Below are 15,449 nucleotides of genomic sequence, written 5' to 3' on the forward strand. Positions count from 1 at the left end.
AGCCTAGAAGGTTTGAACTTTTTTATATAAAAAAGGTAACATTTCGGGGCTGGCCTGGTGGCATAGTGGTTAAGTGCCCATGTTCCACTTCAGCGGCCTGGGGTTCCCCGGTTCATATCCTGGGTACGGACATGGCACCACTTGGCAAGCCATGCTGTCGTAGGTGTCCCACATATAAAGTAGAGGAAGATGGGCACAGATGTTAGCTCAGGGCCAGTCTTCCTCAGCAAAAAGAGGAGGATTGGCAGCAGATGTTAGCTCAGGGCTAATCTTCCTCACAAAAAAAAAAAAAAAGCAACATTTCTAATTGCCAAGAGGCATCCCCTCCATGTTCTCTTTGTAGCCTGTCCCAAAGAAACCTTCTAGTTCCTTTCAGATACAAACTCATTTACTTCCAGTATCCAGACCACTATTCCATATTCCAGGCCCACAGCCCCATGTCTCTGAACACTCTGATTCCCACACCAAGGCGACTTCTTGGACTTGTGATCTCGGCAGTCTCACAGGGCCCCACACTTAGGAGGACCCTGTGCTTGGTTTAGTGCTCTGCTGTCACTGTCCTGAAATTCTTAATAACTTCAGAACAAGGACCCCTGTATTTTCATTTTGCATGGGGCCCCTCAGATTGCGTAGCCTTTCCTGTTCAGAACCATCTAGTCAAGGGAAAAGAAGTGGGAGGACACTACACAGCATGTATCCTGAACCGTGCAAACTGCAAGCTCCCTGTGTGCGGGACACAGATGCACTGGCATTGTACGAGGTGGCGGGCACTGGGCAGCATTATTTCACAGGAACCCGATACATCTCTGTAGGCAGCATTATCCCATTTTAAGGAAACTGAGGCTCAGAAAGGCAGCCTCGGGCGGGCCCAGTGGTGCAGCGGTTAAGTTTGCACGTTCCGCTTCTGGGCGGCCTGGGATTCGCTGCTTCGGATCCTGGGTGCGGACATGGCATCGCTTGGCACGCGATGCTGAGGTAGGTGTCCCACATATAAACTAGAGGAAGATGGGCACAGATGTTAGCTCAGGGCCAGGCTTCCTCAGCAAAAAAGAGGAGGATCGGCAGCAGTTAGCTCAGGGCTAATCTTCCTCAAAAAAAAAAAAAATGAAAGGCAGCCTAAAGCCTCCCACTAATAAAGGCAGAGCCAACGTGCAACACAAACCAGAATGTCTGTGATTTTAGCATTCTGACAGGGAAAAAAAATGAGCATATAAAGGTCCTCTTTTATCACTGCCATTTCAGAAATGCACACTCTTAATTTCTAATTGGTGCTCAGGAACAGAGGCTGGGCTCACTTCAGCTTTTCCTCTCTGACAAATCATGACGATTCTGTAAGCAAGCCCTGCAGAAGGTGCTCCTCAGAGGGAGACTGAGACCCGCTTCCACACTTCTTACAGAGATCTCCAAGCGCCCCTGCCCCTGCCCACCTCTCTCTCCTCGCCTTCCTGAGGAAAAGCTCCCTCTCGGAGCTCTGATTAGTGGCCTCTGGAGCTCCTCAGAAGTGCCGTGGTCCTTGATTCTCCTCCCTGACCCCATCCCACCCTCTCTACATTCTCACTGACACCCCCTCAGAACCTTCCTCTCTCCCCTGGAAGATCTCCTTTGTCTCCCGGACTCCCTTTTTCTCCTCTCTCAGTCTTTTCTTCACATTGTTTCCAGCATAATCTTTTTAAAACTCTTCATTGGCCCTCCATTGCCTCCAGGAAAATGCCCCTATTCCTCCTGCAGCTTAGAAGGCCTTCCTTTTTTCCTCTCCAGGCACACTGGCTTTTCTGTTATTCATCAATAGGCCAGGCATCCACGGCCACAGGGCCTGTTTACTTGCTGTTCCTCTGCCTAGGGCAGTCCTCTCTGCCACATCCTTGCAGCTTACTCCAGCACTTTATTTGGGTCTCTGCTTAAATGGCACTTTCTCAGAAATAGTCTCTCCACTGCTCTTTATAAACCTGTGTGTGCACGTACTCACACACACGAGCATGCACAGCGTTTTCCATCCTTCTCACCCTGCTTAATTTTTCTTCAGAGCATTCCTAGCCATCTGGTATAGGACACTTTTATCTGTTCACTTCTTCAGCATCTATTTCCCCTGCTAGAATGGACGGCAGGGACCATGGCATCCCTGATACCTAGGGTAGTTCTTGGCACACAGGTGCACAGTAGATCTTTCCTGAGTGAGTGAATAAAGGAATGAACTAGCCCTGCCTGCTCTCCTGAGTCATCTGGCACCACTAGCCCGTTCCCACTCCAGCCTTCAATCATACAGTCCTTATGCTGGGAACTCCCCCTTGCACTTTAGAGACTTAACTTCCATGAGAAGTTCCCCTCAAACTCCAGGACGGGTTGAGTTCCCTCCAGGGAGCTCCATGGCACCCTGTGTGTTGGTTTGCAAACTCAGGAGTTAGCCCGGTGAAATTTAAAACTGGCCCCCGTACTCAGAGGGCAAGGAGAAACCGAGGAACAGGCAGACCACTCCAGATTGGTAAGCGGCAGGCTTCCGAAGCAAGGGGACTGACATAGGAGGCTTCTCTTGGGTGGCCACAGGACCAGGAGGTCTCCGCACCCACTCGCCAGCATCTTCAAGTTTATCTAGAGGCCCTGCCTGGCTTCAGTCACATATTCAGTCCAGATGGTCTCAACAACACATTATTCTCCAGGCTGCATCCTTGGAAACAGCTCTCACCGTGGTCACGGTGGGGAGAACGTACATTCCAAGGACAGGGGAAAGCTGAGCAGCCTCCAATCGCAGGTCAACTAGCGGTCACGTCCTCTCCATGACCTCTTCCAACACTGTGTTGACCCCCAATGGTGAAACAACTAAGCTCTCTTAACTGACCTCCCCCTAAACTAGTTGTTGAGAGACCCAGCCGCCTTTTACCGTGAAGAGTGTCCTGGCTGATACTGACCAGCTGGAAGTCCCTCCCCACTGCTCCAGCCACGGCTGCTCCCACTGATTGTCAGACACGGACCAAGAGTCACTGGGAGCGAGCATTGTCCCTAGTTTGTCCATGGTAGTTTAGTTCCAAAATTCAACTGTTACTAAAATGAACAGAAATGAAGATAAAAAGAAACGTTCTTGCTATGAAAACTAAATTGAATGCTTTAAGAAGACTCAATAAGAAAATAGCTTTAAAAAAAAACTTCTTTGAACTAGATGTGGACCAAAACATACATAAAAGATTGGAGAATATATAGAAAAATTTTTTAAAGTTTGTAATTCTGCATTCAGACTATTTAGAACTCACCAAGACTGAAAATTATAGATAATAAATTATGAATGTGGTTTGAGCAAAAGTGATCACAGAGCCCATCATCAGACCACACACAAAGGAAAGACCTTGCCCTGTGTTTAAAAATGGTACGCTCATACACATTTATGTTTTAAGTTAAAATAACATGTTTAAGATCTGTTTCCTTTTTTTAACAACTCCCCACGATAGCCTAAGTTTTCAGTTAACACAATGAGCAGCCATTCTTGTTATCGGCATGTGGCTGGCATGTTCCCCCACACACACTCCTCACATCTCTGGACTGGGTGGTCTTCACCATGGTATCTAGCATCCAACACTGGGCTGGCACACTGTAGGCCCGTGATAAATGTGTGTTCAACGAAAGAAAATGAGAGAGCTGGAAATTCAGCCCCTACATGTCTCTCTCCAAAGGCTTGCTCTTTCTACTCCCCGGCAGCCTCCTTTACTTGGGGGAATATGGCCCATATCTTAAACCCTCAGGCACCTTAAGAGAAATAGATCTAAGTTTTCTTTCTCTTTTCTACGAAAGTCCTACTCAACACCAAAGCTGCAGAGACTATCACATTTCGTTTATTGAGTCAGCCAGCACAAGTCAAGGAGCCTGTGAGAGAAGTCAAAAAAACTAGTCGTGTTGTTCGTCATAAGAAGAAATTAGAAGTAGATGCAGAATGGGTAAAGGTCGAGACTAAGGTAAGTGAGGCCATGCACTGGCGTTTTTACTTTGTGTAGGTTTTTTTGGCTCAAGTGAGACACGTACAGACCATCAGGGAGCTGTCAGGACCAATACACAACGTGAATACAAACAAGAAAAATGTATCCAATATATCCAATATAGAGAGTCAAGGAAGACAATCTGAAAAGGCTACATACTGTATGATTCCAGCTATATGACATTCTGGAAAAGGCAAAACTATGGAGACAGCGAAAAGATCAGTGGTTGCCAGGGGTTGGGGGGAGGGATGAATGGGCGGAGCATAGAGGATTTTTAGGGCAGTGAAAATACTCTGTCTGATACTGTAGTGATGGATACATGTCATTATACATTTGTCTAAACACATGGAATGTACCACACCAAGAGTGAACCCCAGTGTAAACTATGGACTTTGGGTGATAATGATGTGCCAGTGTAAGTTCATTGACTGTAAGAATGTATGTTATGCTTTGGGATGTTGATAACGGAGGAGGCTGTGTACGTTTGTGGGGACGGGGGTTTTAAGGAAATCTCTGTACTTTCCGCTCAATTTTGCTGTGACCTGCTCTGGAAAGCAAAGCCTGTTTTTAAAAATCCATCACACAGTATATTTATAAAGATGGACACTATAAAGTCATGAGTGAAAACTAGCCTCAAGATATTAGAGTCATTCAGAGTGAGCTACTAATCAGGTCCAGAGCTCAACAAAGGGGCATTGAGGCGGGAATTAGAAAGACGTGATAGACTTCATGCCTTCTGTAAATAGATATTAGAACCTGCTATGCCCCAGGCCCTCTTCTCGGTGCTGGAGATCCAAGGATGAACAAAACAAAGGCCCTGTGCCCCTGGAACTTATGTTCTGGTTGAAGAGACAGTCAATATACAAAAGTACTGTTCACTGCTATGTCAGGTCTTGCTGGGTGCAATGGGGGAAAGGCAGTGTAAGGAGCTCTTGAGTTCTTGCGCTGAGAGAGGAGTTGCTCTCATACCTGCAGAGCAGTCAAGGACATGCTATTCGAGCCTAGGTGTGCATAAAATGAGGGTGTGAGCCCTGTGGATACCTAGGGGAAGGCCACGCTGGGCAGCGCAACGAGTGCAAAAGCCCTGAGGCCTTTGCCTCAAGGACAGCTATGAGCAAGTGAGAGAGGGATAGGGAACGTGCTTGGATGCCAAGATGAGGTAGAGCCTTGTGGGTCATAGTAAGACTTTGGATTTTATCCTAAGGATGGTGTGACGTCATTGGAGGGTCTAGAGCAGGGGAGGAACATCGTGTGACTTATGCTCTGGAAGGATCTTTCTGCCTGCTGTATGGAGAATAGGTTTAAGGGGGTAAGAATAAAGGCATAAAATCCAGCTGGGAGCCCAGGGCATCAATTCAAGTGAGAGACAATGAGCATCTCTACTGGGGTGGTGGCAGTAGAGGTGGTGAGAAGGCCGATTTGGGATATTCTTTGAAGGAAGACTCAAGAGGGCCCCCTGTTGAATTGGAGATGAGGTGTGAGAGAAAGAGAAGACAAAAGGATGAATCTAAGAATTTTGGCCTGAGCAGCTGAGTAACTGCAATGTTCTCATTTACTAAATTGGAGAACACAAGAAGGCTAATGGAAACTCACATCATGTAACACCGTGCAGGTTAGAAAGCACTTCCACATATAACGTAAACTTAGCTTTTCCCGACAGTCATGGGGGGTAAGTGTGGTATCATTATTTTCACTTTACAATTGAAATGAGAACCAGAAAAATTGAAATGACTGTCGCATGGGCATAGAGCCCACATTAGTCAGGGCAATGCTAATTAGCTGCTGAAACTAACAATTCCCAAAGCTATCAAATGCATGTTTCTTGCTCAGTCATGTCTGATTTGAATCTCATAGCTCTTTGAATGGCTCTCTTTAAGGCTGGCTCTCAGAGAGCTGGGCTCTTTCATCATGGGTCTCCACCATCTTGGAGTTCTTTGTGTCCAATTGCATGGACAGGAAGTGAAAACAGAGTCCAGGCTTAAATTCCGCTAACCAAAACAAGTCACATGATCCTATTTAGATGCAAGAGGGCTGGGAAGTGTACTCCTGCTGTGTGTCCAGAGGAAAATGGAAACAGTTTGCACTAAGTAGCAAAGCAATCAAAAATCTTAAAATGATGGAGGCCAGCCTCGTAGCACAGCGGCTAAGTTCGCAGGTTCCACTTCAGTGGCCCGGGGTTCGCCAGTTCGGATCCCACGTGCAGATCTACGCACCGCTTGTCAAGCCATGCTGTGGCAGCCATCCCACATATAAAGTAGAGGAAGATGGGCACGGATGTTAGCTCAGGGCCAGTCTTTCTCAGCAAAAAGAGGAGGATTTGTGGCAGATGTTAGCTCAGGGCTAATATTCCTAAAAAAAAAGTCTTAAAATGATGAGCGTGGCCTCACTTGTGGCAGAAATGAAAGAGAACCAGAAACTGACACTGTCAACCAAGGTGTGAACTCTTTCAGCCTCCAGAGAAGGAATGGAAGTTCAGTGTCCCCTCACCTCTTGAGCCTGCATGTGGAAGGGAAGTCAGTGGGACCAGTCAGAACTCCTATGGACAGAGAGGTTAAGGGAGAGTCAGCGGATGCTCCAGGTCGTAACAGACAATGAGTAATAAGGGTGTTGGCAGCCCTCAGAGAAGGCTTTTGGCTCTCTCATCGCCCTGGCCTCCCCCCAATCCATTAATGAAACCTTACTTGGTTTCTTGCTCCAATCAGCCTGGTGAACTCCCCCTTCTTCCCACACTCTCTGCCTTGTCCTGCCTTGGCTCTTTTGCTCCTGTATTCTCTGTCCCCCAACCAATCTTGCACATCCTCCCAGGGGAAGGTTTTCACCCAGATCTCTAACCAGAGGATCCTTCATAACCCACCATCCACATCGGGCTGCCCAAAAGGCCCAAGAGGAGTGGGACATTTGCTTGTGTTTTGGTTTTTATAAATGGGCAATCAATTCCAAATAGTTTGCTGAATCAGGTAGCACTGTTCATGAATGTGTGCTGATGCTCAGGCAGAATCCAGCCCAGCCAGCCCGGGAGCCAGCAGCTCCACAGCAGTCCAGGATTGCTCCCAGACAGACGGCAGCAGGGTGATCTCATGGACAGGTGGCAGCTATCGCACAGCTCAGGGTCCTGCCTGTGAGGTGCTCTCTTCTCTCCAGTAGAACTGAAGGACGGGCCAGAGATGTAGTCTCTTCTCTTATCTGTTGTTACTTAACCTCATCCTCTGTCCCCAAGCAAATGATGATGAGAGGTAGGCTTTGAGATGTGCCATTGATTATCTATTTCCCAGTGAGAGAAAATGGGACATCTCCCCCTCTGTGTCCGAGCTCTTCCTTTGCCATGGAGTGTTTATCTTTAGGAAAATATCATGACATGACAAGTGAATTTGAGAAGCAGAAAGCATCTTGACAAAGTCTGGCTTCCAGGTGGCTTTTGAAAAGAGGACCTAAAATACAAATATCCTCTCCCATGAGCAATATCTAGAAGTTTCTTACAAGCCTTCAAGAACAAACCAAGCATGGATGTCCTTACAAAGCACTTTTTTAGGTTAAAAAAACAAAAGAGCAGGATTTATAGACTGAATGTGCGAGGTACCTGGGAGCTTAATGATGGGAGGCAGCATGTTTCCACAGACAAGCCCGCAGGCCTTACAGGGGAAGGAGGGGAGCTGATTGCTGGAGTCTGGCTCTCCTCTCACCGGATAACTTTGGGTAAGTCTTTTAGCCTCTCTGAAATAGTGCTACCTTTGGGGGTCATTGTGTTGTGCAAGGAAAGCGTTTAACGCAGTGCTGGGTGTGGAGAAAGAGCTCCCAATGTGTTGGCAACACAGTGACCATCACCTTGCAGAGTGGTGTTCGCTGGACACCCAGCTTCCTGGGCGTTTAAAGTCTGTGACCTAGAGAGCCCACAGCAGCCCCTCCCCACACAGAGGTGCATCTCTTTCTTTTATTGTCTTAGATTTGGGCATTCTGCTGTAAGCTTTCTTGAACAAGGGATGCTTCGACTGGAAAAATAATAGTTTGAAGGGCCGGACCTGTGGCTGAGTGGTTAAAGTTCCACATGCTCTGCTTCGGCAGTTTGGGTTCACAGGTTCAGATCCTGGGTGCAGACCTACACAGCCATGCTGTGGAGGCATCCCACGTACAAAGTAGAGGAAGATTGGCACAGATGTTAGCGCAGAGCTAATCTTCCTCAAAGAAAACAAAAAAAAAAAAAAGGAAGATTGGCAACAGATGTTAGCTCAGGGCAAATTTTCCTCACAAAGAAAAATAACAGTTTGAAAACCACTGATCTTACTCCTGATTAGAGGAATGTGGGATTGTAGATGACCTGAAGAGTCTTCCTGCTACAAACACCTGGGAAATTTAGATGAAATGTAAAAAGCGTCCTTTTAAACACAAAGAAGAGTGTGTCAGAAAGTAAGGGAATAATCAATACCTGAAATAGAAACGGAAAAACCAAAAGAGTGAGAGTGTGAGCGGGGTGTGGTGAGGTGGGGGTGCTTGGAAGGGAGGGGTGTGAAGAAGAGAACAGAGAGTCCTGTTAATCTGGGGGCCCAGGTTCTACACCCCTGGGGACACGAGACAGCTGGAGGACATGCATCCTTTTCAAGGGCCCGTGAAACAGCTCCAATAATTGATCACACACCAGGCCACACAACAAGTCTCAGTGAACACTGAAGAGCTGATATCGTAGAGACTGTGCCCTCTTACCCCAATGCTTTCTAATTAGTAATAATAATAGCACAACCAAAAGCACGTACATTTGCAAATTTAAAAACACACTTGTAAATAGTTTCTGTGTCAAAGAATAAATCATATTGGAAATTTGAAAATACTTAGAATGGAATGAAAGGTAAGTATCTTCACTTGTGGGAAACAGTTGAAAGAATATTTTGAGACAAATGTTATAGCTTTAAATGTTTATATGAAAGAAGAAGGAAGAGGACGGGGACCATGAAGAAGAAGAAAGATGAAAACCAATGAGCTCAACATTCAACTCAAATAATTACAAAAATAAAATAGAGTAATATAGAAACCCACAGAAAGTAGAAGTATATCAATGATAAGAGCAGAAATTGATGCACTAGAAAACAAGGAAATAATAGAATAAATAAACCAAAAGCTGGTTCTTTGAAAAGACTAGTAAAATAGGCAAATCATCAGACAAGTTTGATCCAGAAAAAAAAGGAAGAAGGTATTAATAATATAAGGAATGAAGATGAGGACACAACTACAGAGATAGTGGAGGATTTTTTTAAACATTATATGACAAAATTTTTATGACAAATTTGAAAAATTACAAAAAATGAACAATTTCCTAGAAAAATATAACTCACCAAAACTGATTAAAGAAGAAATTAAAAACCTGAAAATACCTACGTTATGGGTTGAACTGTGTCCTCCCAAAAAGATATGTTCAAGTCCTAACCCCCAGTGCCGCAGAACGTGACCTTATTTGGAAAACTGGCCTTTGAGGATGTAGTTAGTTAGGATGAGGTCATACTGGAATGCGGTGGGCCCCTAATCCAATATGTCTGGTGTCCTCATAAGAAGACGGCCACGTGAAGACACAGAGACAGGGAGAAGCCAGGTGAACACAGAGGCGGAGATTGGAGTGATGCACGAATAAGCCAAGGAACAAGGATCGAGGGCCATCACCAAAAGCCAGGAGAGAGACGTGGAAGAGATGCTTCCTCAGAGCCTCCGGAAAGAATCCACCCTGCTGACACCTTGATCTCAGACCTACGGCCTCCACAACTGTGAGAGAATCAATGGCTGCAGGTGTAGACCGCCCAGTTTGTGGTACTTTGTTATGGCAACCCTAGGAAACGCATGTAACCAGTAACCATTAGAGAGATTGAAAGATAGTTTAAAATCTGCACTCACACAGTAATCCATTTCAGCCTCCTCATCACATGGACAAGTACTGAAGCCCTGAGAGGTTTCCTCTTCAGATTCCCCAGCAAGCTGATGGTGGAGATGGTGTGGTAGTGATGGGTAGGGTGGCATGTGGGCAACAGAAAGTCAGTAGACAAGTCCCAAGTACTCTAGTGCCAACACTGTGCTCTGAACTGGGACCATCAGCACCGTGCACTTTCCATAGGCTTGTCTCTTCTTTCCAGGTACATAAAGGTGATGGAAAATTAATTCTCTACCCCAGTGAGAAAGTCTTCCAAATTCTCTTTCCTGACGGATCAGGCCAGATATAGTATCCACTGGAGAACGGGTATACTCATATTGACACATACGGCACCTAAAATGTCTGTGATTCAGGGTTGAGGCATGTGTTTTACTGAGGCCTGTGTCCTCCAAAGGGCTCTGCCTTGTCCAGGGGTCCCAAGGGACTGCTTGTGCCTTAACCATCTCCCAGTTACCCATCAGGAAACCTGGCTATGCTCGTCCTCAGCACGAAAGAGACAGTGTTCACATACATCATTCTGGAAGATAGTAAAGAAAAGTATGTTCGGGCTCTTGTCAGCAGCTCTGGCCATGCCACCTTCTATGATGAAAACAGAGAAATCCGGTAAGCGTGGGTCGTGAGTCCCAAACCATCCTCCCCATGCAGAGGCAGTGTGGTTAAGGTTTGACTCCCAGTCTACACAGCCCTCCCCCTCACTGGGTAAGTCTGTGTCTTTATTCCCTTGTGAATTCATTCATCCGACTCACACATGTTGGAAACGGGGAGATGGGTATCATGATGGACCAGTAAGACAAGTCCTTGACCTCAGAGAAGGCACACTGTCCTTATTGCACCATTGCTTCCCCATGGGTGAAAGAGCAACCACACACTCACAGCGACCGCTCCTACTGGCTTCCTCTCCTCTGCACTTCTTGAGAGTCAAACCTCATGAGAATTACCTTGGAAAGACCCAGTTCTGGGGGCCTCGGAGAAGAGGGTGTGGTAAGTGTTTTGGGGACACGTGTATTGTACACAAAAATGCAGCTTCTAAATATTTTATTGTACCCGAACTTCATTTTAAGTTCCCATTTCTGGTAATGGGGGGAAACTTCATCTGAGCGATTCAAAGTAATTCAGTCACTTCAAAATTTTTCTCCATCTCTCTGGGGTGAGCACACTCTCTTTTCAGGATTTCCTCCTCCCCTTCCATTCTAAGTGGTCATGGAGAGGGAAATGCATATTACCTTGGATCAACTTTATACTTTCTTTCTTCTTGGTAGTCAAAGCCCAATTTTTTTTTTTTCTAATTCCAAAAAGTATTCTCGGTCTCCAGGCATTGATTTTTAAGACTATTTTCTTAAATATTCTTTGAGTTTCTTCAACGTCATTTCCTAGTTGACTACTTGCTCTCAGAGATATTTGTCCTCCATGAGGGCCCTTTGTGTAGAAGATGATGTCTGAAAGGTAGAAGAAGGTACTAGATGGCAGAAGCACCAGGAGCGGGGCAAGAAACTCAGTTAATTGTCTCAAGCGATAGCTGGCTACATATAGTGAGTCTCCTTTCCTGCTCACGCTTAATTTTAGGGCCAGGAGAGAGAGACCTTGGGGAAATCTACTGATAAGGAAACTTAGGCTCAGAGAATATGATGGCTCACTTGCCCTGAGCCATACATAAAGCTACAGGCAAGTAGTTTTATGACATCTTGTCTCAGCCTAAAATAAAGCGTTTTTTAAAAATTATCAAAGTATGCAAGAGACACCCCATCTTATCCCTGAATCTCAAGCCGTTAAAACCCAAGGGGCAGGATGATGCTCAGAGCTGGGGAAGGGCTGACTCCCACCCTCAAGCTTCTCACTCAGTTGGTCTGGGGTAGGGCTGAAGGTCTTCATTCTTTGAAAGCTTCCTAGGTGATCGTGTGGGTCAGCTGGCTGTGGGAGCCCAGGTCAGCATGCCTTCCACTGCCCCGTCTGTGGCACTCGCTCAGGGTCTTAAGATAAAGACAGGAGACTGAGAGAATCCATCTGTGCCCTCATCAAAATCCACAGAGAGCTACCCCCCAGTCCGCAGTCCTCCCCTCCGGTCAGGAGTGGATGGCTGTTGCGCTGACACCCCAGACGGTTGCTGGGATTCCAGGAAAGCCTCAACTTCTTGAGGAAATGAGCCCAGATGTCCTGTCCTGGCAGACAGCAGTGACCAGTGGTTCAATCTCTCTTCCCCAGAGCAGCCTTGCTTCCAGGCCTCATAGCCTCTTCATGGTCCAGGGGCCCCTAACTTCTCAGCTCCCATCTCTCTCCTTGAGACCTGCTGTCTTTCTTCTTGCCTTGGAAGTTTTTCTGAAACTGTACTCACCACTTCATGACCAGTGGGTTCTCAAGAGCGAGAGGCATACTGGTGGCTTTCCCTTCCAACCCGGAGCTCCTCCACCACTGGAGAAAATGGGGGCAGCTTAGAACTAGGAGCCTGTCCAGTGCTGAAAGCAAACCAGTTAGGCTCAGAGTGGGCCTCACAAATCTCGACAAATGGCCCATGCAGCATCCTGTCTACAGGGCTATGTGTCAAGGCCAAGGACACCCCCAGGGAGACCTCACTGGCCTGCCCCTCTGCCCTCCCACCAGGCAGCCCCTGCCTTTCCCTCCTTGCTCCCCAGCTGCCCCCACAGCAGGAGAGCCCCCTACTCCTATCCCCACAGTGTCACTGTCGTTTTTTTCTTGCCCTTCCTTCCTGGTGCTGGACAAGCCTGCTGAGTGGGGGAAGGGAAGAGCTCCCGCCCCTCATTCCCCTGGCAGGCCCTGGCCCCTCTGCCCACAGGCCTGCTGCTCGCTTGCTCTCAGCAGCCTCTCCACCTCAACTGTAAACAGTTAGTTGCCAAACCTTTCTGTACTGTCTCCCCCAAGGGCAATTGCGTCATACCTGGGTCGTGCTCTAGTTTGGCTTAAACCAAAGGAAGATGGCTCTACTGATGGCATTTCAGGCAACGGAGACCTGGATGAGAGAGGGACTGTCCCTGTGTACTCTCCCCTAAACCCCCAAAAGTCATACCGCAGGGCAGAATGGGCTCCCCCACCCCCGAGCTGGTTCCTTCCCCAGGGGCAGCGACACCAGAGAAAAACGTGATCCCATAGCAGAAGGACTTGGTGCCTGAGGCAATTCATCATCAGAACTGGAGTCCTGCTGTCACTGGGAGAAAGGTTTTGTGGAAAAGACCCTCCAGGTCATTTGGGAGCACAAAGCTGTTCCACCAGGGCCCGCAGACCCTAATCCCGGCCAGAAATTTCCATGGCTGCTCCCCGAATTCCAGCCCCATGTCTGCGCTGACAGAGGGCTCCTCCATTGCACCACAGGCCCTGGGAAGGATCCCGAGCCAAGCTGTTTCAAGCACTGGACATTCCCTGGGTCCTTTTTGATTTCCATCTCCTCGGGGAAGGCAGAAGGCACAGCTGGAGCTTGCTGGGTGTGTGGAAACTAAACCCCAGCATCACTCCCAACCTCTAGGCCTCACACGGGAGGAATCTCAGACCAGGCTTCCCACCAGGCTTCAATGGTCCCACACGGTAGGGGCCCCAGACCGGCCTGAACTTGGGTCCCTGGTGGGTGGGTTCCACCTGTTCCACAGTTTGGGGTCTTTACACCCCTGAGGAGGATCTTTCAGATTCAGACATTTCTGGGTGTTCTACACCCCCTTTTCCTGAGGGAGCCTTAGCTCAGAAACAGTCCCCTGGGCAGGGCGGACCTCTGACATGGGGGAGAGGGAGGGCCTAGTGTGAGAACTCTGATGGGAGCCATTTAACGGGTTAGAAGCTGGCAGGGATCCGCTCCCCTGCAGAGTGAGAGAAGATTCCGCTCCCTCCCCTCCTCTCCATCGATGATAATAAGAAAATTCTAATGTTGCCAAGTTATTGCTATGTGTAGGCATTTAATCTTCACAACAGCCCTACGAATAAAGTGCTATTATTATCTGCATTTTCCAGTTGGAACTGAAGCATAGAGAGCCTAAGTGACTGGCCCAAGGTCACACAGCTTACAAGCGTCAGAGCTGGGCTTAGAACCTAGAGAGCCTGGCTCCAGAGCCCAGGTTTTTAATTTGTGTTCGTGCTTGCAGCCTCTTGTCTAAGTAGAGGAATGAGTTCGGACAGGCTGCAGCCCGATGGTGAAGGGGCTTAGGAGTTGGCACTTTGTTCCATGGGCAATGGGGACAGCAGGAGAATCTAGGATTTGGGAGTGACTAGGAGGTTCTCCTTATTGGAGGTGAACAAGGCTGCCCTTCACTGGCCTCCCCCTCTGAGCTGACCTACAAGGCCCCTGAGCAGCCCGTTCAAGACCTGGTCCATGGCCCGAGTGATCCAGGCTCCCCAAACCTTCCTTCTCCTGACTAGCCCAGGTCTCAGATTCTCTTCCCCTCTGGATTCGATCCCCGAGGACGTCACTGCCCCAACAGCACAGAGTCTGGGGACAGCCCTGGTGGGGTTCAAAAAGCAGAAGTCAGGGCCAGAGAGACACGGTGGGTTTGAAACACCAAGAAAGAACAGCTCAGAGGAGAGTGGGGCCTGGGCTGGATGAAGGAGAAACCCATCCACCCTCACTCATCTGACTCCTGGTTACCTGGGAGCCAGGCACAGCTCTGGGCAGCAGGATTTCATCAGGGAACGCTGCCCGCCGGGACCACACTTGCCTTTCCATTTTAGCGGCGGTGAACACATGATAAACAAGTACAGCCGATTGTCATGATTTGCGGTAGTTATCAATGTATAGAGTTGCTGTGAACGCTTAATGAGCAAATACTGAACTCACTGCTCCCGGGGAAATAGGTACATTTATATGTACATGGAGTCACGGACATGCACAGAGTAGTGAAAATTTTGAGTCTCTTAATGCACACGCTCCCAGCTAAGGCCAAACAAGGCCACACGCCGCCTTCTGGCTTCAGCTCCTACAGAGGTGACCAGAGGATGGAGATGGGAGGGAGCAGGGCAGCACAGTGCAAGAAGCTCCAGCTCTGGGGCCAGTTGGAATCTTCCACAATTTGTTGTTTTTAGGCTTTAAGATCATCTATGTTGGAGAGATATAGACATACATACGTCAGTATCCACTAACTAACTCTGTGTTTGAAGTGATGTTATAGAACCTAACTACCACGGATAACAAGAATCAACTGCATATAGCAATAAATTATAAGGAGGAAAGTAACAAGGGACGAGATGGTGACTCATATAGGGAATCGGAGGGACTGGTCAGGACAGGGCTTCTCTGAGGAGGCAGCATTTAGGCTGAGACCTGACAGGTAAGCGGAGCCAGCCATGCCATGCAGGGTGGGAAGACCATTCCAGGCAGAGGGAACAGCATAGCAAAGCCGTGACGAGGTAAAGAGCTCGTGTGACCCAGGGACTGAAAGGAGAGAATGGGGGCACAAGAGGAGACTGAACATGGACACGGTCAGGGCTGAAGGAGTTCCAATATGGTTCACCCTCCGTACTGGAACTCCCACCTGCCAAGCCCCTGTCGGCCTCTTTGTGAGCCAGAGAGGAAGGAGAGAGGGAGAGGAGGGGCAGGCCTGAGTGGCCACAGAGAGGCTCTGCCCCTTAGCCCCAGGGCCAAGCGCTGTGGCTGC

At 48.0% G+C, this 15,449-nt stretch overlaps 1 protein-coding gene across 6 annotated transcripts in view; it reads left to right on the plus strand.

Annotated features, from left to right (window-relative positions):
* The window catches only part of ERICH6B (glutamate rich 6B), a 65,818-nt gene that overhangs the window by 46,559 nt on the left and 3,810 nt on the right, over positions 1 to 15,449 (plus strand). For all 6 annotated transcript variants that reach the window (XM_014838886.3, XM_044779974.2, XM_070480801.1 and 3 more), the window contains 3 exons: positions 3,778 to 3,938; positions 10,067 to 10,152; positions 10,315 to 10,467. In XM_014838886.3, the coding sequence (XP_014694372.1) occupies positions 3,778 to 3,938; positions 10,067 to 10,152; positions 10,315 to 10,467 (400 nt within the window). The remainder of the gene's footprint in view (positions 1 to 3,777; positions 3,939 to 10,066; positions 10,153 to 10,314; positions 10,468 to 15,449) is intronic.

The sequence above is a fragment of the Equus asinus genome, chromosome 11 (assembly GCF_041296235.1).
Source record: "Equus asinus isolate D_3611 breed Donkey chromosome 11, EquAss-T2T_v2, whole genome shotgun sequence".
Classification (NCBI taxonomy): domain Eukaryota; kingdom Metazoa; phylum Chordata; class Mammalia; order Perissodactyla; family Equidae; genus Equus; species Equus asinus.